The following is a 23054-nucleotide window of genomic DNA, read 5'->3' on the forward strand; positions in this document are numbered from 1 at the left end:
TTCCTTCATTGTTGATTTGTAAAATTTCCTCTATTGTTGAAATTTTCTCAAGCTTTATCTTCCTCCATTTTTCCATGAAAAACACCTATATGTACCTTTTTGATTTTTTATGGCTAACCATTCCCTTTATTTTTATATATAATCTTAGGATTTTCTATAATGAATATTTTGTATTAACCTAAATCGCGCAAGCTGGTGTGCAAGAAGGTGAAGAACGACGAAGGTGAGTGAAAATGGTACAATTCATAGGTCTGTTTGAGAAAATGGAATAGTCGATGAATGTGGATTGGAAGAGGGGGAAGGAGTAACGAAGAAAATGAAGGTGGATGGGAAGGGGAGCGTAATAAATGAAGGTGGATACGAAGAGGAGGAAGAAGAAGGAACGAAGAAACAATATTAATTTTAAGTTACCTACAAAATCTATAAAATATTGATAAATATACTTTTATTTACATCTATGCTATTAGAAAAACATCTCATCTGAGGCTTGCTTGCATTGGGTGAACTTAATATTCAAAAGATACTAGATTGATGTGAATGTCTCAGGAGATTATCTCCATATCGATTAGATTCTCTTCGTACGACGTAGGGTTGTTCAGTTTCGGATATTGGATCCAGTCCGATCCAAAAATCAGGATTTTCGAAAAATTTGGATCGGATCACCAGGTTTTTGGGTCGTTTAAATTTTCGTGAAAATTCCGATCCGTAACTTTGCTAAACCTGAATATTTTTTCGAATATCATTGGAATTGATTGCAACCTTGCAAAAGTTACAATTGCAATCAGTTAGATGTTCTATTAATGTAAGCAACAAAAGATGGTATTAATTAGGGAAAGTTTAAGTATTAGAAAACTTCCTGGTGGTTTTAACCTGAGTCAAATCTTTACTGCTTTAGGTTTACTGCTGTGACATTGATAACTTCCATGAAAAAAGGGAAAGTTATATAGAGAACTAAAATCAATTACCTAACAGAGATACCTGATGTCCTGATTTGATTTGCAGAAATGTTCATCGTCATTTCAACCTGTAATTGGAATCATGCACAAAAGAATATTCACTGTGTCAAGCGCAAAGTTTAAACTTGCACTTGTGCTTGCCTGATGAGATTTAAGTTGGCACGCGATTTGGCAATATACAGAAAAAAAAAATATATTCTGTAACGCTGAACAGGGTAAAACACTCAAACAATAGTTCTTTATACAGTAAAATCTGGAAAAATAAACATCAATGAAGCAATAATTTGAATATCAATATATAACATTGGTCAGAATATATAGGACAGAGCAGAACAATTCAAAAGTCAACTGCTCTGAACTTGACTAGTTCGTAGGAAATTGCCAGCTTCAAGCTCTCAAAAATACGAGTAATTTACTAAATAAGAAGGTAAGCAGACATGGACCACTCAGTATCAATCAAGTTTTGCCCAATCTGGATATGGGCACTCGTATGTCCAATCAGGTCCAGTGTACCTTATGCAGTGAAGCCATAACCCCTCTTCAATCCCATCGTACCTTAAGCGAAAGGAACACAGCATTATCAGCAAAGTAAAATACCAGAAAATACCATCAAAATAAAACAGTATAGTTGTAAATATAAATTTTTTTTTTTTTTTTCAAAAAAAAAAAAAAAAAAAAAAAAAAACCATGCAATAGAGGAAAGCCAGTACTTAAATAAGGACATGTATACAAATAGCATATTTAAAACAACATACAAAAAACATTTGATAAAAAGGAAATAAAGAGGAAGCCCCAGTTTATCTCCTTAATAAACAAAATTCATTTATCAAATGACAAAACTGTAAATAAATCAACAATTTTGTTTAGTCATCATGGCATATTTGTAAATAAATTAACTATTGTGGGGTCCATTTTCCAAGTCATCATGGCATGATTGTATATAAATCAACTACTTAGGGTTCATTTTTAATAAAAAGTTATTGATTTATTTACAGTTTTGCCATTTGATAAACTTGTATTATCTCAGAAATAAATTGAACTCTTTCATTCTTCTAAGCAACATATCATGGATAATGAAAAACTATCTAGGTTGCAGAGGTCCAGTTGATAGTTTTCCTTGTGGAGGTTGGTCCAATATTCAGAAAATTGGTATATTCTCTATTAAGTAAATACATAAGTGGCTTTGTGGTCCTATGAGAAAGTACTCAGGCTCATGCGATATATTGCCACTCCACCCCCCCCCCCCCCCCCACACACGCACACACCACCCAACCACCCTCACGCAGCAAAAATCTATTTGCATAATATCTAGTTTAGATGCTCAGCAGCACTTACTATGCACATTAATACCAATAAACAATTTCCCTTCTGCTTTCCTCTTAGCAGCATATTTCAGAGGTAAGCTTATCCTAAAAATTATTGACAAGAACAATTCTTACCCTGTAGGGGCCAAATTTGGGCAATGTGTACACAAAGGATCCCTATCAAAATCTGTGAAGAATTCTTCTTCTGGCTGTTCATTGTTTTCAGAAGTTTTGGATGATAAAGAATCCCTCAATTGGGCAGCTACTCTATCAGCACTTTTCCCTTCAGCAGAACGCCGACCAACTGATTTACCAAGATAAAGCATGTCATTGGCAATTGGGTGACCAGCATATTGGAGATGAACTCGTATCTGGCAAACAGGTGAAAATTGAATCAACAAAATCAATATATTTAAATTTCTTGTGCAAAGAAGCTAGTAACACAGACAAGCGAGGAAAACTAATTTACACTATTCAATTCACTGGATCAACTATCTTAAACGGTTAGAAATGAAATTACAACTCTACATGCTACAAGCCTACAGCTTCAAAGATGGATAGGCTAGGTCAATCTTGTAGCAAACAAATCCAAGAACTCCTACACTATTGGATTAAAACAATTTTATTATTAAAGGCTATAATAAAAAAATTAAAAAAAAAATGTGTGAATACACTGACAACATTTTTCATCACATCTCACATATATACAATTACAGGCCCATCACCTCCAAGCATAGGGATCACACCCTCACCAATTATAGATGGTCAACACAATGTATCAAAAAGCTCAAGGCGCGCTGAAGCGATAAGGGTTATGCAGCGCCTAAGGCGCGCCTCTTTGAAGTGGGGCGCACTATATAAACAGTTAAAAAAATTGACAGAAATTTGCTTCAGGTCCGCCTCATGTGCTCCTTATTGAAAACGCCTTGCCCAGGCCAAAAAAAAGTGCTTACCCCCTATTGCCTTGCGCCTCAGCGCATAGGCGTGCCTTAGGCGCGCTTTTTCAAACACTGGGTCAACATGTAATAAATTAATATTCTAAAGCTTATAATTCATAAATTCAAAAGAGCATGCTTTTCAAGTTCCACATATGTCTTAACATAATGATAATGAACTTTGATAATAAAAATATCACCATAAAATTGAGATAAAATATGAGGTGAATGAAATAGAAGACAGATGACAAGCTTGAGTTTGGTAGAAAACGTTATTGCATCCGACACAATCACCGCATAAAACTATAACTGTTATGTTACAATACTCTATTTAACCTGATGAGTTCGGCCAGTGAAGGGTTCACAGAAGACAATGCTTTGATCTCCATTAGTATTTATTCTTTTAAACTTTGTAGAAGCAGTCTTTCCTTTCAGTTTTACATTGACAGCATCATCTCCAACCTAAATAATCAAAGAAATCAGTAAAGATATTGTGGAGGTAAACCACTTGAAATGAGATAAAATCGGAGTTCTAAAATTGATTACCAACCAAAAAATTACATGCAAGAGTGACTTGGAAAGACGAATCATCATGTAACAAGCAACAAAACAGTTAAAAAAAATCAAAAGAAAAAAAAAATACATGAGATTGAAAGGATTACAAATGTGCTAACAAGTTTATGATTAACGACAATTAACAACAACGAAGACGGAAAACAAGCAATAAACGAGACAAGGAGAATTTACCGTGGGAAACCCGAGAACCGGGAGAAAAACCCACCAATCCACTATGGAGCAACAATTTGATGAAGAACAATGTAGATTACAAGCTTTAATTACCATTAAAGCTCCCACCCCAACTCACCCTCTCAAACACTCAAACCCTAAGTGTTTGGGTTTACATGAGGCTCTCTCTCTCTCTACATCTTTCCCCTCATCTTATTACTCACTTACAATGACAAATCATGAGTATATATAGTGCTAAATATAATTCAAGGGCTAAGATTATAAGTAACTAGCAAAGGAGAAATCAAAACCGTAAAAACCGAGGCTCAAACGCGAAAACAGAGCCCCGAGAAACCCAATGGAGCGGGCGCTCCAATGGACAGGAGCGGCCGCACCATTAAACTGGAAGAAAAGGAAAAACGAGCCTCTATGGAGCGGGCGCTCCCATAGAGAGGAGCGGGAGCTCCCACAAGAGGAGCGGCCGCTCCGCTTTCCCCTGCAAAACAGCTTCTCGTAAAACAGCCATATCTTCCTCGTTTCTTGGCCAAATTCAGCTTATGACTAGTCGTTGGAAAGCTCTTGAGACGAGCTATCACCTCCAACTTGAATCATCTCAATATCACTTTTAGATCTTGAGATATGGTCAATTGAAGTCAGCCCTTTGTCATCCACCATTGCTTAACACCAAGCAATAGCCCATAGCTTAAACTCCTAAGCTATTCACCCCTCTTTGCCTTCTTGAACCGTTCTCCACACTCTCAAACCCAACAGAGATAAGTATTTCACAGAGTAGGATCTGCAGGACCACTTCAGAGATTCATAGCCAAGAAAATGCAAGCAACTTCCACTCAAGACAAAATCAGTAAATTTTACTTATATAATGTACCTATTCTTGTTATGAGTTAGAATTTCAAACATCGTCTTCGTATTTCTTTCTCCATTATAACTCTGATTTCCCCTCTATGTGAGGTTCCCAATAACTTCTTATGCCTTGTTCAGGATTCTTTCCACGAATATCACCCACTTCATATCTTTATTAAAATGTAGCACTAGTTTTTCCTCCACCAATTTCGCACTAGGTTTTCCTCCACCAATTTCCGGATTATCCCCATCAAGTCCTTCAAACTAAAATGCTGAACCAAACACAAAAATATTCCATTCGTATCCATAATGTTAAATATTATGCTTCAAAGTTAGTGGATCGATGCATCTTATTCTTAGAAATAGTTTATAAGTTGGTTGATTTTAGCCTAATAACATGGGTTTGTTTAACAAATTACAGGTTGTTAGTGGATGGGTTAGTTGCTATTTATTTGATCTTTATTAATGTTGTAGCCTATATACTGGCATTTACGTTGTTCTTAGATGTTGAATAAGAAAAGCAGTTATTGCTTTTAACTTTGTTTTCACTCTTTGCATTCGTTTTTCCCCAAAAAAAATTGATATTAAGAGCCATTTTATCTTGTGAGCCTTATAAAAAATTTCAGTCCTTTCCAGTTTTTGGTCTGGTTGTGAATAGTCCGGAATTCCGGATTCCAATTCCAGTCCTTTCCAATTTTTGATCCAGTTGTGAAATAGTCCTACTTACAACCAAACCCTTTTTATTTAATTCTAAAGAGGCTACCATCCATTGTAAGGTAACTAAAAAGGGTCAGAAGTATGCAAACTTATCCCAAACCAGTCACTGAAAGAGTAAAAGGCTAAGTCCATCAGAATATACCAATTTAGTAATCAGATGCTACAATTGTCAGCTACTTTAAAACAAGAGGGACCAGTATGATGAGCTATTTTGAATTAGTCCACAATAATTCCAAATTCAAGAATGATATTACTCAAGCTAATAAAAGATAAATTATATCTGGTATTCCCAAATTTTTCCTCTTATCCTGATTTCTTTGCATTCTTCCTCCTCAGTCTTCCAGATCCATCCTTTCGTTTATTCCAACACTGTTCTCCTATATCCCACACCATCATATTGCTATTAAAGCCTAATTGATCCTCTGCTAAAAGCATTGCGCCAACAAGGCCTTCAGGTCATAGCCATGAGATCTAAGATATATGATATTTTTCTTATGGCCATGTCGTAAAACTTATTCACATAACTTTCTACTGCGGATCCATCAACATTTTTTATCATACAATTTCAATAGTTGAGAGAAAAGATCATACCTCCACAGTACTTTTTCCTTCTCGAGCATCATAATTAACATTTACATCAACTACTTGCTGCAAAAGATAAACCAATTGTGCCAAATCAATAGAAATCTAGGTAATTATCAAAGCAATAGTTATTCAAAAGTATAGAATATTAAAAAAAAAAAAAAAAAAAAAAAAAAAAATTGCACCAGATTTGTGATCATAACTATTATAAACAGTGGAAGTGAGATCTTTCTGTTCCTTATCTTTTTCTGATTGTCTATGGAGCACGGAGGATGATATACCTAGGCATACAGGCATAACTGCATGAGACTTGTGCAACCTCTGTGATTGTCTAAATCTTTGAAACAAACGGCAAACTTCAATGCAAGGATAAGACAGCAAAAACAACTAGCATAACCTATTTGGTGTCCCTCAGCCTACGTCACCAAGACTCTGAGTGTTAAACATTAAAGTCTTATTATATCGCATATAATACTATTTCAGAGTTTAACCCTAGATCCCAGTCCCACAAGCTGAGCAGCCAAGAAGAGAGGAAAAGAAAGATTGTCACTTAAGTGTTGCTGAAAAGTATAACTACTCCATGTAAGTATATTGCGCTCTCCTAAGCCTCTTTTTTCTGTTCACTCTCCTCACTTTACTTTGGTTGAAATTTGAAAGTAGTTTGGAGTGTCCAATTACATGGCCAAGAGTCTAGTACACATGCCACTGACTTCATGCGCATATCCTTGTGTCATATAATTGTTTCTCTTTTTTTTTTTAATGAGTTGCCCAATAATTTTTTATTTATTTATTATTATTTTTTTTTTTTTAAAAAAGATCTTCAAAGACTATACATTGAGACTATGTAAATAGTGCAAAAAGACAAAATGGGGCAATTAAAAAAATAAATAAATAAATAAAAACTGAAGGAGTACTTGTGTAGACCATATAATGCCACTGTGCTGGCCACCTTCACATATAAGAGTGTGAACGTTTTTTCAGTAATTGGGAAATGATGCAACTCAGGCTCAGTAAATAGCAAGCATGTCAATAATAGCTAAACTTGACTCAATACAAACACAGTTTAACTGCAGGCAGTAGGGTAAATGTTAAAAGTAACAAAACTTGACATTTACTACAATTAAGACAGAGAGATTATTAAGGGTAAATATGATGTCCGTCAAACAGTTGGGTGGTAGCATTATAACAATGCGTATGATGTAATTTACTGTAGTTTCTCATATTAAGAGAGTTACATGAGAGCTATTTTATGTGCATATCACCTATTATCTAGCCTTGCACCTTCGAAAAACGACTAGGGCCCCTATCCCCTACCCCCACCCACCCCCCCCCCCCCCCCACCCAAAACAAACACACACACAGAATTTTAAAAAATAAAATAAAAAATCTACTTGGGTGGCTTAATCACCCACATCGCATGCTAAAGTGGGTTTTGTAAAGACCGACCACTCTGCTGCTCCAGCTGCATTCAGTTTGACTTGGCCTAGGCCAACCACGGAGGATGCATTGGGATGTTCAGGGTAAGAAGGCTTCAGGCTTCACGCTAATAAAACGACGAGTGAGCTACCTCCTTCCTATCGAGGAAGATGCCCCCTCTTTTACCCTACCCCTGCCCTGACTAACCGCAATCCTCATTTGTAGTCACTTTCTTGGTTTTAAAAAGCGAGAGGCGCACCGAGGCGCAAAGGGTCCCTAGAGCCTAGGCGCGAGGCGCAAAGCGGAGGCGCCCGCCTATTGGATACGAGGCGCACCTTAAGTGCCCAAAACCTTATAACTTACTTCTAGACCAAAATATAAGCCTTAAATAATCAAAATAACATATTACTAATGCATAAATTAACAAAGGAACTACAAGATACCCTTAAAAGGCGCTAATGGCATGAAACTCTTTAACTAAAACTACAATGCCAATTAACTCTATTATTAGGTTCCGGTTTTCCATATTTTCTAGCCAGGTCGGGATCGGATGATCCGGTGGAAGGAAGGGACTCTTCATCCATGTTCCTGTAATCAGAAAACAGTAACAAAATAAATATAAAGTTATAAATAGAGAAAAACAAAAAAAATTGGAACCAAAAAACTAAAATAAATAAACTGGAAAGCAAAAAAAAAAAAAAAAAAACAAAAAAAAAAAAAAACAGCACAGAATATAAATCAGAATACAGAAGATAAATACAAGTAAAAACCCAATATAAAAAGAAAAAAAAAAACCCAATATAAATCAGAACACAGAAGATAAATACAAGTAAAAACCCAATATAAAAAGAAAAAAAAAAAATAGAGCACGAAGATAAGTCGAAGAAGCAGTACAAAAAAAACGAAAAAAATAAAAAGTAAAAAAAAAAAGAAACAGAGAACGAAGAAGCTAACCTGATTTTCGGCAAGATCCACCACAGCTTGGGTTGTTTCCGGCGAGAATCGGCAGGTTTCCGGCAAGAATCGACAGGTTCCGGCTAGAATAGCTAGGTCTCCGGCGAGAAGCGACGGTTTCCGGCGAGATCTGGCTGAGACCCAACGTAAATCGGGAAGCTAGGGTTTTAATTTTCAAATAGATCTGTTTTCTCTCTCTTCTATTTCTTTAATTAAAGCCAGATTTTTTTTTTTTTAAAATTAGCAATAGTAGCACGTGTCTCAAAGCGCCTCAAACCTCAAAAGCGACGCCTCATAGCGCCTCACGCCTCAAGTAAAAGGCACGGAGGCGCGCGCCTCCTTGACTTCGCCACGCTACAGGACCTTGGGCGATTTGAGGGCCGCCTCGCTACGCCTTGCGCCTCAAGTGCGCCTAGGCGCGCTTTTTAAAACTAAGGTCACTTTAGACGGGACGGTACAAAGGCAGGTTCTTTCACCACATGGATGCCCTCATGGTCACCTTATGGCGCATAGAGTTAAGCCACTACAAGTCAATCATGATGCAAAATGATCTTCATAAATTCAATATGGGCCATGTCATTGCTAAGCTGATTCCAGAATCCTCAAAGTTACACTCTTTAATGTAACTATGTAAGTGGACCACACAAAAATGAGAAGAAAGGGTGAAAGGGATGAGGCATTAAATAACCTTAGACATTAATGGACTACATCTCTCGCAACATTGATAAATGGCAATGTCAAATTGTCAAGAGATAATGGATCAGATCCTACTACAATCTTGATATCCAATCCAGTACTTATCCATTTCATTAATACAACTATACAAGATCATGTTGTTTGAAAGCTTCAAAACTATTTGATAAATTATAAATTAAAGAGATTGATGTAAAGAGTACCTCACCCTCTGGAAATACCCCAACAACCTTCGCAATATACAGTTTCTTCACAAGTCCAGCTTCAATCTGAAAACCAGAAGGTCAATAATCAGCAAAATAATTAACAAACACACTGGCAGAACATGTCTTATAATGAAAAACCAGACAAATATGGCCAAAGTTCTAAACCAATACGTGTATGAACTACATAATTTAAAAATTGTACATAAACTCCTACTTTCATACCCAAGGTTTCATATTAAGGAAAGATAACTTCACAAACAAAAGAAAGGATACCATGCATGCAGCAATAAATCCAAGAGTGTTATTAACCTACCTCAGCAAATTGGTGATTAATTTAGGCATTGTATAGTTTGTAAAACACTTGATTTTATCTCTACAAGCAGTAGTCTATAAGTCTATTAGAGGAAATGTCTTGCAAAGGTTCCACTCTTATCACTAAGTTCAAAAGCTAATGGTCTTGTCTAGCTATTAGTTGATTGCAATCATTGCATTGATGACTTATATAAAATTTATTTGGAAATATAAGGGAGTAGATGTTTTAAGGTTACTGACTGTTATTAATCCAATTTTAATTGTATAATTTTGAATATAATACCTCCTTGGCTCCTTCCCAAATTATATGCCTGGTTCAAACTTTGGGGCAAAGAGGGCATGAAATAATATTTGATATTTGTGTATCATTATTTTAAGCAAATTAATTAGTACTAGAAAAGGGCATATATTAACATATTATCAGGGGCAAACTGCCTTAGGGCCTAAGGAGGCCCAGTCACTACATGTATAAAATTAGTTTACACAATTTTTCATCACAATATAGACTTTATTTCAATGGTTAGCTTAACTTTTGAAGTCCCGTGAATGTAAAGGGGTATAGTGATCATATCTTATTTTCAATACCAGCATCTATTTTCAGTTGCCTTTATTATTTTTTACTTAGCAACAATTGCTATTTACTTTCATAGAACTGCCTTATCTACAGTATTTTTTTCATAAAATTTAGACCTTGTTAATAATTTTCTGGTTTCGTTCCTGCATATTATGTTTCCTTTCCAAATTTCTTCTTCTCAACTCTGGTTTGAATTCCTTAAAACATGCAAGGGTGGATCTAGATCCAAGTACAGTTCATACATATGCACTTGTCCTTTCAAGAAAATATTAATTCCAACATACAAAAATTTGCATCCGTCATTTACACATCTGCACAGCTCTATCACTTAGCCGTCCAAATTCCAATTCCTTTAAAAGACCAATCCACTAACTTTCCAGCCCCAATACTTCCTTTTGGTTTTACTTTTTCCGGACCGAAACTCTTTTTTACTATAGTTCTCTTGTGGGTGGTTGAATGATTGCAGACCTTGCAATGGAATTTCTGGCTGATAAGATGCTGGCATGTGAAGATAGCATAGTGTATCATTTTTCAAGAAAATTAATAAGGCACAAATTGCGCCTCGAGATAGGGGTCAAGAGCTTGTATTGATCTCAACAAGGCAATTTCAAAGAGGCGCCTTTTCTTTCACCAACATTTAAAAATTTTATTTAAGTGCAAGCACACTGAGGCGCACCTAAGACACAAAAGGATCCTAATTGCTGCAGTGTGTGCCTTGAGCCTTATTATAAATTCTCATCTCATCCAAGCATCAACTGTTCTGATGCAAAGCCAAAAATTATGTTCCCCTCAGTGTTTACAGAATCAGCAACATTTCATCAAATCCGGTCACAGGATTGCTACTAACATATACAAACACTCCAACCAGCTGTTAGACTCACTTTAACATTAATCAGTTTGCTTCAGTAGAATTGTATTCAGGCTAACTGAAAAAAAGGTTTCAGTGAATGTTCAAAAGATTAAGCTCTAAAAGACACACCTATAATGTGACTATTTAGGTCTCTACCTCATCGTAATCAATGATCACCTATGTACTCAACTTTTGAAGGTTTTGTTATAGACTAGCAAACCAGACTTGTATTTCTAATTTAATGAGGTTAACTAATTAAGAGGAAAGCTTGATAATATGATAGATAATGGCTGAAGGCTTACAAAAATAGTAGGTTTAGCCTACAAGTCACCTATTAGCAACTTGAGGTTGCAACTCTCTATTCCAATAACCCAATTCATGCCTACCTTTACCCTTCCCCACTCTATCTATTTATACTACAGCTAAGGACTATAAACCAAATAATATTAAACTTCCCAAATTGCCCCTCCTAAGATTAGTATATTACATTACCGACCCCCTAAAGTTCCACCTTGTCCTCAAGGTGGGTTATAGCCGGCACTCGATTCTCGGTGACGGCAACATTGATCTCCAAAAATTGCGGAAGGGAAAAATTGGATTTTCTGAGTGGGCTTAAAAATTGGAGGATGTGGAAGTTGGCTCTTAAAATTCAAGGAAATATGGCTAAGTTTCATAATTGTTGTTAGTTGCATGGCCCTAACATCATCAGGCCCCAAAATTAAAAGATAATTGAAATGTGAGAAAATGGGCTTGAAGTTAGGTGGCCCATAGAGGGAGCCTTTGTTGTTAATTGAAGTGCAGATTTTAAAATGGGTGAACCGTGAACTGAAGTAGTTTTGTACTACTCCCACCCAATATGATTTACCCAATTTGCCCTTACTAGCATACTCCCAAGTCCTTACTTGACTTCCCCCACAATCCAAAGAAGATACTAGTCAAACTTCTGCCAAAAGCTGCTCCTTTTGCATTCTTGAAGACCCCACCAAAAAACCACTCTCCTTGAAACATGCCTCCTGCTCCACCTCCGGCCAAACACCAAATGCCGGTAAAACCACCGGCGAAATCACCACCCCTTCTTCAGCCACTGGTGGTGATGAATCAATGTCGGGACATTGCCGGTAAAACCACCGGAGAAGTCACCGCCTCTTCTTGTCGCCATCGATGGCGACGACTCGGTTTCACCGGCTAACGACCATCTTTGCTTCCCTTAAACGAAAACTTGGTTGGTTTGCATGTGAACCCACCCCAAAAGCCACCTTCAAAAGCATTCACCCCACCACAACAATCACTAGCACATATAAATCCACCAGTCAACCCACCAGCACGTCCATGAAGTCCACCACCGGACTCGATTGCACCTGATGCGCCCTTCACCCAGCCATCACCTTCTCTCTTTAGGCCACCACAAGCGGTGGTCTTATCACCACGCTCATCTTTTCCAACCAAAACTCCTGGACCACCACCGGATCCACTACTATTGGTGCCGCCCTTTTTAAAACACCCTCCTGACCCACCACCGTCAAAAACATCGACCTCCTCCCTTTGTATGGTCCAGAAAACAATCCACCTTTCACGAGCTTCGCTGTCACTTCCTCGTGACCCCACCAGCAAATCCACCAGAAAAATCACCACCCTTTCTTGCAACCATTGGTGATGAAAGGTCTATTTCAGACTTGCCTTGGCTAGGGCCGCTTCCTCCACCATAACTAACGCCTTGGCCACTTCCAATTTTGCACCCTCCACTATCAGGTAGAATCACCTAGCCCACCAAGGATACCGCCGTGTGAACCGTCATAACACAGGGAGAAACCCTTACGCTCCACCACGTCCTCCTCTTTCTCTTTCTCTGCCACCCTCGACTTGAGGGTCTTTTTCCTCCATCTTCTCTAAAACTTTATGAGATTTCTCACTCCCCTTATTTGGTAGCCACATCCTAGAATGTCGAAGCAGCCAAGTCTTTAATTCTTGCCAATCACGAAATGGTTGCCATCGGTGTTCACATTCGAACCACTGCAACGCTTTGCCACCAAGTCCAATGATGGCAGCCTTCAACTTCGTCTCCTCGTTCATCTTGAAGAATTGGAAGGAATCCTCAAGCTAAAGGACCCAATCTTCCAAATTTCTTCCATTAAACTCTAGAAGTTGCAGCTCTTGTCGAGTTCTCTGCTCCTCCTCCTTGAGATCCGAAGTTCTTAGTTCCATTATGCATGAAAGGTGTTCAAATCTCTCTTGAATCCATTGCCTCATGAGATGTGCTCCTTAGCAAACTGCATTTTTTTTTTTTTGGCTAACGAGGTGGTTTCCGACGCCGGCAGTCACAGGACCACCGCTCTGACGCCGACTGTTATAGACTAGCAAATCTGACTTGTATTTCTAATTTAATGAGGTTAACTAATAAAGAGGAAAGCTTGATAATATGATAGATAATGGCTGAAAGCTTACAAAGATAGTAGGTTTAGCCTACAACTCTCCTATTAGCAACTTGAGGTTGCAACTCTCTATTCCAATAACCCAATTCATGCCTAACATTACCCTACCCCCCTCTATCTATTTATACTAAAGCTAAGGACTATAAACCTAATAATATTAAACTTCCCAAATTGCCCCTCCTAAGATTAGTATATTACAGGTTTATGAAGTAACAATAGATATTAGATAGCTTTCTTTCATCCTTTTCTTATATTATGCTTGTTTATCAATAAAAAATTCTCTAATCTTAGCCTATCCATTATATAGCTTGATTTGTGATTGATCACATGATATTATGACTGCTTATTAAAAGTTTTTTATATGGAAGAAGATTTAGGTTACTTAACTCGTAATTTTCTCTTTTTGCAACTCTTATTAAGTAGAAGTAAATATAGAAGTGTTCACCATAACAATCTTGATATTTGAAGATTTTGAACCTTGATTTACTTTAGTTATGTCTACCGCTGCATTCAAGAGCACCTAAATATGCAAGTAAGTAGTATTCTAGATAGGGTGGGGTGAAACCCAAGTAACCCAACTATGCATGCCTAAGGTTAATTAAGAGATTGAAGGGATGTTTAAGTGTTTACAATTCTCTGAGTCTATCAATTGATTAATTTTGTTAATGGTGTCAGCATTAGCACATGCTAGGGCTCCCTAATTAGTGGTTGAGATATTGCTAATTTAGGATAGACCAAGCGCTCTTAGATTAGCATGCAAACACATATTGTAAAATTGATGTGGATAACTTTGCAAGGTTAGTGTTGCTTATGATTGACATGGGATCATGATTATAGTTAAGTAATGTTATTGTGATTCAAGAGAGGAATTTAAAATAGAACTACGATGCATGTGTGTTGCTACCTAAGTCATGCTCTTGAATGTTCATGCTCATTAAAAGCCACACCCCATCCTTATCTCCCCTATTCCTCCCGATGTACGTGTAGTGGTGAGTCATAGATCCTTTTATCCCACTAGAACTTCCCCTATATTAAATTTCATGCACCATATCTTGCTTGTGTAGTTCCTAGACAATTCAACTTACCCATCTTTGATCTAGCTTAGACTCATGAGCTTAAGTTAAATTCTTGTGGATCATGGCCTTTACTTGGCCACTATACTTAAGTTTTAGTTTAGTTAAGTGTTTGAATTGAGGTCTTTATCAACGACAATTCCGCTTCTTAAAGAACATGGTGCACTCAAGGCACACTTGAAGCATAACTGAGGTGCACTGCTATAATTTTACACCAGATTTTTTGGTACCAAGGTGCTCCTAGGTGCAGCAGGACCCCTATCACCTTGGTGTGCTGTGAGCTTTTTTATATGTTGATTAATAGTTCCATATTATAAGTTCAGATATACAACATTATCTTGAAAACTAAACTGCAAAGTCCTTAGAATCAATCTAACGAAACATTTAAAACAAGGTAGCCAAAAGACATCGTGTTTAACTTTCCTTTATGACAAAGGGTACAATGTACAATTGTACAATTTTTATTAGGCAAGGATAAATTCGACAAAGATGAAAAACATGACACTGCATAGGCCCAAATAAAATTAATTCTTAAAATATTGGGTTGGACTGATTTATCTTGATTTAGCCGAATATAAGTTGGATTCGATACTTGGATCAGCTTGAGTAGAGATTTATCATGAATTAGCAGTTAAAATGTCATATGTGATGTATTTTAGACAGCATTTGAATTATAGTAATCTTATCTAGTTATTCCTTTTTATATCCCTACACCACTTAAACTTCTACTTACCTCCTAAATAAACAACTTCTGGTACAGAATAAGCGAGACAGTGACTCACATATATTGCTTCAAAAAGAAAAGTGATGGCAGGGACTGGGTAATTCAAAAAATTAATGTACTGCTACTTAAGGCACCAAACTGATAAAGATCAAATCATGAAAATTCAGAAGTCCACAATCCACAGCCATAAGTCCATCTGATTGACTAAATTCTAAAGTGAAATACAGGCATAGTGTACCAGGTTCAAAAGTAATTAATAACAATAATAAGTAATATCAACGCAAAAATTACCTGTTGTCTGAAAATATCAGCCTTGGATGAGCTTCTGGCCAATATCAGTAGTCCAGAGACGAGTCGATCCAACCTATGTATTGCTGGACTGAATTGTCAAGGCTGTCAAATGGTAACATAACATGCAAATTGACTAGTTATGCCTAGGAATCTGGCTCTTTAATTACAGAAGATAAATTTCCACTATAAGCATTGCAATCTATACTTATACATTATAAAGTGTGCCTAAAATTGTTTATACTAGAATGTATCCGTGGTAATGCACGGGATATATGTATATTTAGGAAAAAAGTAGTATACGTGGAAGTTATAGATTTTTTTTTTTTTTTGGGGAAGGAAGTGATGGAATTTTTTTTTTTCATATTAATTTGGAATTATAGCGGTTATTTGTAAGTTAAAAATAAATAAATAAATAAATAAAATAATAATAATTCAGAGAGAGAGAATGCATGAGAATTGAGAGTTGGAGGTATGGAGTGTTGTGGTGAATTTACTTTACAATTATATAAAAGATGCCACGTAGATCTGCACTAGCATTATGCCACGTCACCACGACTAGCATTTTTGCAACATTTAATCCATGTCATTATTAATGAGATAAAAACATCTTACAAGATTTGAACATTGAACCTCGTGAATATAAGATCACATTACTTACCATCTTAGCCAATAGTAATTTATGTCCTCTAGATAAATAAATATATTTTAAGTAAGCACAACGATGGATAAAAGAATAATTAAGTAGCCTATAAAAAATGAACAAAGAAAATAACTTCAACAATTCCAAGGCAATGGAAAATTATTCTATGAAATACTCTTTTTCTTTACTAACATTATGTTTCAAAGTAGCGACCCACACACTAGTTAATATAATAAATAAAGAGAAAGCAAAAACACAAATTAGGATACGAAATAGTGGGGCCAAACCATGTTCCGCCTCGAGAATTCCCACAACCGTGTTCTTCCGATATTGACCGCAAGGATGAACCTTTGATAAAAGGAAGGAAAACGTAAGTATAATAGTACTATGATATGAATATAAGCTGCAAATAAAGAAAGACGTTGCTCTTTGAAACAACACGAGGCCTTCTACAATTCTTAGAACCTCCCTAAGTGTGCAACAAAAAAGTGCAAAGTCCATGTTGACAGTGTAAACATAAAATATCAAGACCTAACCCATCTCTGAAATTGATAGCAACATGCACAAATCATAAAAAATGATCCAAAATTTTAAAGAGAAGAATAATAAACTTCATAAATGGACATAAAATATTAACCCACAACCAAGATATGCAGTTATGTAACAAGTCCTATGAGCTTCCACATTCTCTGTCTCACTTCTCTCAAGTGAATAATATTCACCTCAAAACTGAGGCTTTTCCCATGCAGAAGGGTAGTTTACAAACGCAAATAGCAATATTAAGACTTACCGGAACAGAAGCCGGCTTGCAGACAGTCACCACATCTTCTTCTTCCTGCAGAACCGAGACATCCCAGGCCATTACAGGTGGTTCATGCCTACAAACTTTTGTCATATTAATTACTACATAAGACTTAATGTAGCAGTATAAGAACAATGGTGTCCAGCACCAGAAATATGAAACAGGTCATTTTAAGAGAGTTTTTGCAAATTTAACCTGTGGACAAAGTGGCTGATCTTTTCTGATGGTTTAACTCTGTAGTAAATAGAGACATTTTTTCCATCAACTTGTATTCTTCCACATTTAACAGCTCTCTCCTGCAGAACCAACTCCAAGCAATAAGCCTCCTAAGTCCTCATAATCTAATTATCTTACATAGAGTGCAATACAAACCATATTATGGAATAAATCGAAATAGAAGTTATACACACTAGTGTGTTAATTCACAGGCCACTTTCATACAATTATTACATAACTTACAGAGACCAAATCCAGATAAGCATATTTGTTACGTTAGTTGCTACAGCCTATTTCACAAGCATCTAAGGCTTTAATCTTTTCACATGAAAGTAATGCTTCTCTGGATTAATAAGAGCTTATTAAACTTAAATTAGTAGTGAATTGAACTTGGGTAACCCCCTTATCTAAAATAAAGTGAATTGAACTTGGGTAGCCCCCTTATCTAAAATGATATTTTTTAATAGTTTTTAGTAAACAAAGATGAAGTGTAACCGAATTAACTCCTCTCTCAGGGAGTATAATCAGAAGTAAATAAGGATAAACAAAAAGGAAAAAAAAAATCTAGCAGCATTAAGATAAGAACAAGAGTTTTGCAAATTTGTGAAGTTTGAAAAAAATTATTGGTTTTGTTATTTTTAATTTAATAATTTAATGCCTTTATGCAGAATCTGAATATACAGAGTGCAAAATTTAATTTGGTTCCAACATTGGGGAAAGAGGTAGAAATTTCATTTCTGTGAACTAAGTAAGAGTTTGTAGGTTGGCAAAAGGGAACAAATAATAGCTGCTTCAAATTCATTTCTATGCCTCTTAAAAAAGAATATACCGCCTTCTTATATTAAAACAGCAACAAACTGCAATTAGGACCGTGTACCGGTCCAAAACCGGATCAGAGTGAACCCGATTTGAACTAGAACCGAAAACATCTATTTTGAGAGCGGAGACCGGACTAGTAAAAAATTGGTCCAGACTGGAGTGGACTTTTTTTTTAGGTCCGCTCGGGTTTAAACCAGTTTTATATAATAAGGCCCTTTTTTTGTTATTTTAGGCAAGCATAATCCCCAACTAGATACAAAGTATATGATATAACAAGGCCTTAGAGTCGGAGATTATCCTATCATGGAGCACACCACCAAAAAGGAGTACACTTTTAGCCAGCTAGCCAAGAGTTGGGCGTTAAGTTGCAAATGGCTAGGTTGTACTCTTGTAACAAGTCCTCACAAAGGGGTGGAGGGGAAAGCGCATTCCCTACTTAAATAAAAATTAATACACGGCAGTACACCCAGGAGATGGAGTCGTTGGAGTGTCCCAGTCATTAGGAGCGTACCCCACATATTGGCCAGCTACACCATACTCTTCATCTATTGCCCATGTGTGTTGGTCTAAGTGGTGTCTAAACACCGCCCTTAACCCATAAGCCTGCAGGCCTCCATTAATCAATGGACACTGTTGTATACACCACCCTGATGATGTTGGTTTTCGTTGCCTTGGTCTTCCCCAGCCTCTATTATTGTAACACTACACCATTTACAAGGTGTCAATTAAATAAATCGTCTCCATTTGATAACAGTCACCTCCCCCGGGCCATAGTCCTCATAATACGAGTGTGGGGACCCGCCAAGAAAATTCGACAACACATCGACATAAGGGGAGCCGGAGGTACAAAACAATCTTCTGCTACCTCCAAGGCGGGCTCGCCTTGGTCGGCCCACTATGGCAGTCTAATACTAGAAGAACTTGATGATGAAGCCATTAAAGAAAGAAAGCATAGAGGAACAAGGGCATACCTTAGAAGGAAAGTGTCTTCAAACTAATGGGAGCGAGCTCCTGCCAATGCCTCTGAACAAGAGCGTGCTAGCCTCTTTCTACCAACTCGCGTTACAAACGTTTTCCCTCACTACTTTCACTCATTACTTTCTCGCACCAGAAATCTTTTGACATTGAAATTGTGGATGAGAAATGTGTAAGAAGTTGGCTATATAAAGAGAAATATTTGCTTCAAAAAATGAGCTAAAAGACACTTGTCACTCATGCAAAAGAAGTGTGTTGCAGAAGGATGTCATAGACACTTGTTACTCATGCACAAGAGTACAAATAATACATATAGTTATACGAAATCGTATACAAAAAGCGAAACTCTTATGATCGCCCACCCAGGGGGGTTCTTAGCCTGGAGGAGCGTCATACGTATCATCGCCCATCCACGGGGCTCTTAGTCCCAAGGAGGCGTCGATTATATGATCGCTCGTCCTAGGAGCTCATTCAGGAGTGATCCGAGCACACAATCTGATACCATGCCTTAAAGTGAGACCGTAACCCAAAAAATGGCATTTTCACCATGCCTAAGGCCTTTTTTCGCGATTTCGTTGGGTCAAATCCCCTACGAGCATTCGAAGCTGCTTAGGGCTCAAAAATACACAAGTTGAAACAAAAATTTGCTCAATTCGGACACCTGAGGGCTGAGTTATAACCTCCCGAAGTTTTTGTCAAGATTTACTAAGCATTATGTCGTGACTTTGAAATAAGACAATGTTAAGTTCGTATTCTATCACCCATGTATGCTCATGATTTATCCTTGTTATTGATTATTTGGTTTGGTTGGCGTTGAATCCTGTTTCCCTAGCATTAGTCTCTATAGAAGTTAACTAATCAATCCCAAATTGTGACTGGACTAGCTTACAACCGTTTCATACTCTTGGTGTTCTTCATCCATTCCCTATGGATACGATCCTCTACTTACCCTAGACTTGTCTTAGGTTGGTTTAGGTAGAAATATTGTTTGGTTTAGGGTGATTGTCCAACACCCAATTTATCCTCTACCACTCGCACAACACCAACCACTTAACGCTAGGCTACACACAAAAAAAAAAAAAAAAAAAAAAATTAATTTTAAAATTATTATTATGTTCTGACTCGATTCGAGCACAGACCGGTTGATTTCATTTAATCGATATTATTCCGAAAAACTCCCAAATCGCAGAGTGCGCTTTACGAATTTGTCGTGGGGCTAATGTTTGGACCTCCTGCGAGCCCACATTTGTTAAATACAGAAATTACCAAAATGCCTTTATTTAAACCCTAGAACAGGAATATTCCACAATTGTGCACAGCAAGCATCCCGAGAAACCCTAATCTGGCCCAACATCGCCTAATACGGCCCACAATGGCCAAAAACCCTAATCCTAACCCTCATCAAGTTAGTTAATCCTCTCCTATAAATACTAATCTATAGTCTGGTAATTAATTTACTCCTCTCTCTCTCTCTCTACAAACTTTCTCTATCTAAACACAGTTAACGTCGGAGGGGATTTCTTTGTTTTGCAGGACTCAAACCGGAATTCTCTTGCAAAAACAACACTTATCAGTTATCACTAAAGTCCATAACACAATCATAACAGATGCAATTATGCAGTAATTCCAATCCTCAACCATATTTGAGATTGAACTTTGGAAGCATAAGGCCAAACTTGTAGCAAAGGCTTTTTTTACAATAGCAAGAGATAGATTTTCATGAAATTTGAAACCTTCTCACTGTGGTTAATATGACCATTATAATGCTTAGTAGCTAAGGAAGCATCAAATATTATAAGGTTGCCCTTTTTTTTACAATCAATCACAGCTTAAATTCCATAAGTGGGGTCGGCTACTGGCTACATGAACCAAATTTTATTATTCCGTGTAATCATCAACAAAGATCCTCCTTCTCCATCCCTTACGATCCAATACCTCAACTGCATGCACATCCATATACTTCATACCCTTCCCAACTCCTTTCAACCAAGTCATTTTCGGTCTCCCTCTCCCTCATTTAACCCCTCCATGGTCCAACACTTCCATTCTTCATACAGGTGCACTCTTGGGTCTATTTCTTACATGCCCAAACCAACATAGATGACTTTCTCTTTTTTTTACAATTACATGTACATATGTATAATTGCTTCTTTACAAGATTATCCGAATAGGAATATGCTTGAAAGGGTCCCAAATCATGATAACAAGGTGTGCAAACTTAGAAAACCCTTGTAAGACCTTTAGCAAACAATAATATCCTAAGCTAGTTTTCGCTTCAGATGATTTAAACAAAACACAATGATAACTCTCCCTTAGACAAGGAAAGAAAAGATATCACTGTTGCAGCCATATATGTAGATTATGTACTTCACAATAATTTTAACAATTAAAGAATCAAAGAAGCACTCGGATGCTTCCTTCAGCATTAAAGACCTGGGTGCACTATGATTTACTTTTTCGGCTTAGAAGTAATCAGGAAATCGCAATAACATATCCTAAGTTACCAAAGAGATAAAGCAGCCTTTTTGCCATGCCTATGCACCTCAAATTGTTTCCTGAAGGATGGTTAGCCAACCAGTCCCATATCCTAGCTACTTATAAAGCATTGTTGGTAAGGTAAACTTTCTTACTGATTCAAAACATAGGTACGACAAACACACACTAAGACCCTTTTAATCATGTTGAAATCAAGCAAATAACTCGAAAACAGCCAGACTACATACTTGAGACAGAATTTTATGACAAAATTGTAGCAAACTATATGCAATGTAATGGTTTGAAGCGACAAACATAACTTAATTACAGTTACTTCTAAATTCTAACAGTAATGCTGTTAATAAGTCCCATGTTCCCGAACAAAAAAAGTGCAAACAATCCAAATGAACGCACACTGAGAGCATGTATGGCATAGCATTTTCAAGTAAAAATTGAATCAATATCATTTTTTCAGCTACCAATTGTTTGGGATAATAGGTAGGGTAACACACTTTACTTCCTAAGGAGAACCATTACCAATCATTTGTCACCCTTTCCAAGCCCCCAATCCTCCAATTGATACAAGCAATTCCTTTCATTGCGTATACCATACAACTAATAACGATAACGCTAAATATAACCTTTCTTATTCGTTTCAATTCCATTAGATTCATAACAAACATTCACTGCCAATTGAGATTCTTTACTTACATAGTAATCATGATTCCGCCCTTTAAATTCCTCAGAAAACATATCCACTATAGTTTTCCCCGCCCAACGGTTCTTCACCTGCAGTTTACAATTTAACACTAACTATCATTAACATTAAAACTTAGTTCAATTTCAATTGAATTTCAAAATTCCAGTATAAAAAATAAAAAATGAAATTCAGAGACAACTAACTAACATGGCAGATGAACTCGAAGTAATACGGCTTCACATGGCGCCTTCCTGACAACAAAAAAACCGACGCCAAATTGACTAAAAACGTCACATAAAATTAAAAAAAAAAATGAAAAAAATAGAGTTGAAATTAAATGGAGGGTTTATGTTTACCGTTAAGGCAAATGTAATCATCACGAAGAGGAGGATTAGCAGGGGTTTGCCATACTATGTTCATGTCGTTTACAGTAGTGTTAATGGCGGATATGGCTGTTGCTGTTGCTTCTTCTTCGAGCTGGACGATTTGTCTCTCTCCTCTCTTTCTCTTCATTTCTTAACTAAGAGCTCAGTCGAGGTTCTCGTTTTATTTTACCGGAGCTTGTTACGGGCTAACGGGCCTCTGTTTTCACAGCCCTCTAATCAAGGAAAGACTGTTATATACACCCAATGTATTTGGACAATGATACACATACATTGAATGTATGTGGTCTCAATACACATTATCAATTAAAAATTGACAATTGATCATTAGCTAAAAAAATGAGAGGGAAAAGTTTTTGATTTTTGACGCCATTTACCATAACAGGGCGGGACAAATTTCATTGACGCCAAATAATTTTTCTTGTTACTAAAAAAAATATT

At 36.9% G+C, this 23054-nt stretch overlaps 1 protein-coding gene across 1 annotated transcript; it reads right to left on the minus strand.

Annotated features, from left to right (window-relative positions):
* Positions 1–1186: 1186 nt before the first annotated feature.
* Positions 1187–22800, minus strand: LOC145568621 (RNA pseudouridine synthase 7-like). Its single transcript, XM_081628051.1, has 12 exons — positions 22587–22800; positions 22438–22481; positions 22242–22319; positions 17241–17341; positions 17034–17121; positions 16513–16591; positions 15604–15686; positions 9348–9413; positions 6091–6147; positions 3532–3657; positions 2396–2631; positions 1187–1511 (listed from the first exon to the last, which is right to left on the minus strand). The coding sequence occupies exons 1-12, from the start codon at positions 22741–22743 to the stop codon at positions 1409–1411; spliced, it is 1218 nt and encodes a 405-aa protein (XP_081484177.1). The 5' UTR covers positions 22744–22800; the 3' UTR covers positions 1187–1408.
* Positions 22801–23054: the final 254 nt, after the last annotated feature.

The sequence above is a fragment of the Chenopodium album genome, chromosome 11 (assembly GCF_948465745.1).
Source record: "Chenopodium album chromosome 11, dcCheAlbu1.1, whole genome shotgun sequence".
In the NCBI taxonomy this organism is placed as follows: Eukaryota; Viridiplantae; Streptophyta; class Magnoliopsida; order Caryophyllales; family Amaranthaceae; genus Chenopodium; species Chenopodium album.

Coding starts and splice junctions, on each gene's coding strand:
- LOC145568621 (XM_081628051.1), bottom strand. CDS start 22,743: ATGAAGAGAAAGAGAGGAGAGAGACAAATCGTCCAGCTCGAAGAAGAA. Junction 16,592..17,033: donor GCAAGCCGGCTTCTGTTCCG/GTAAGTCTTAAT, acceptor CTTTTATCAAAG/GTTCATCCTTGCGGTCAATA. Junction 9,414..15,603: donor CTGATATTTTCAGACAACAG/GTAATTTTTGCG, acceptor TCTGGTTTTCAG/ATTGAAGCTGGACTTGTGAA.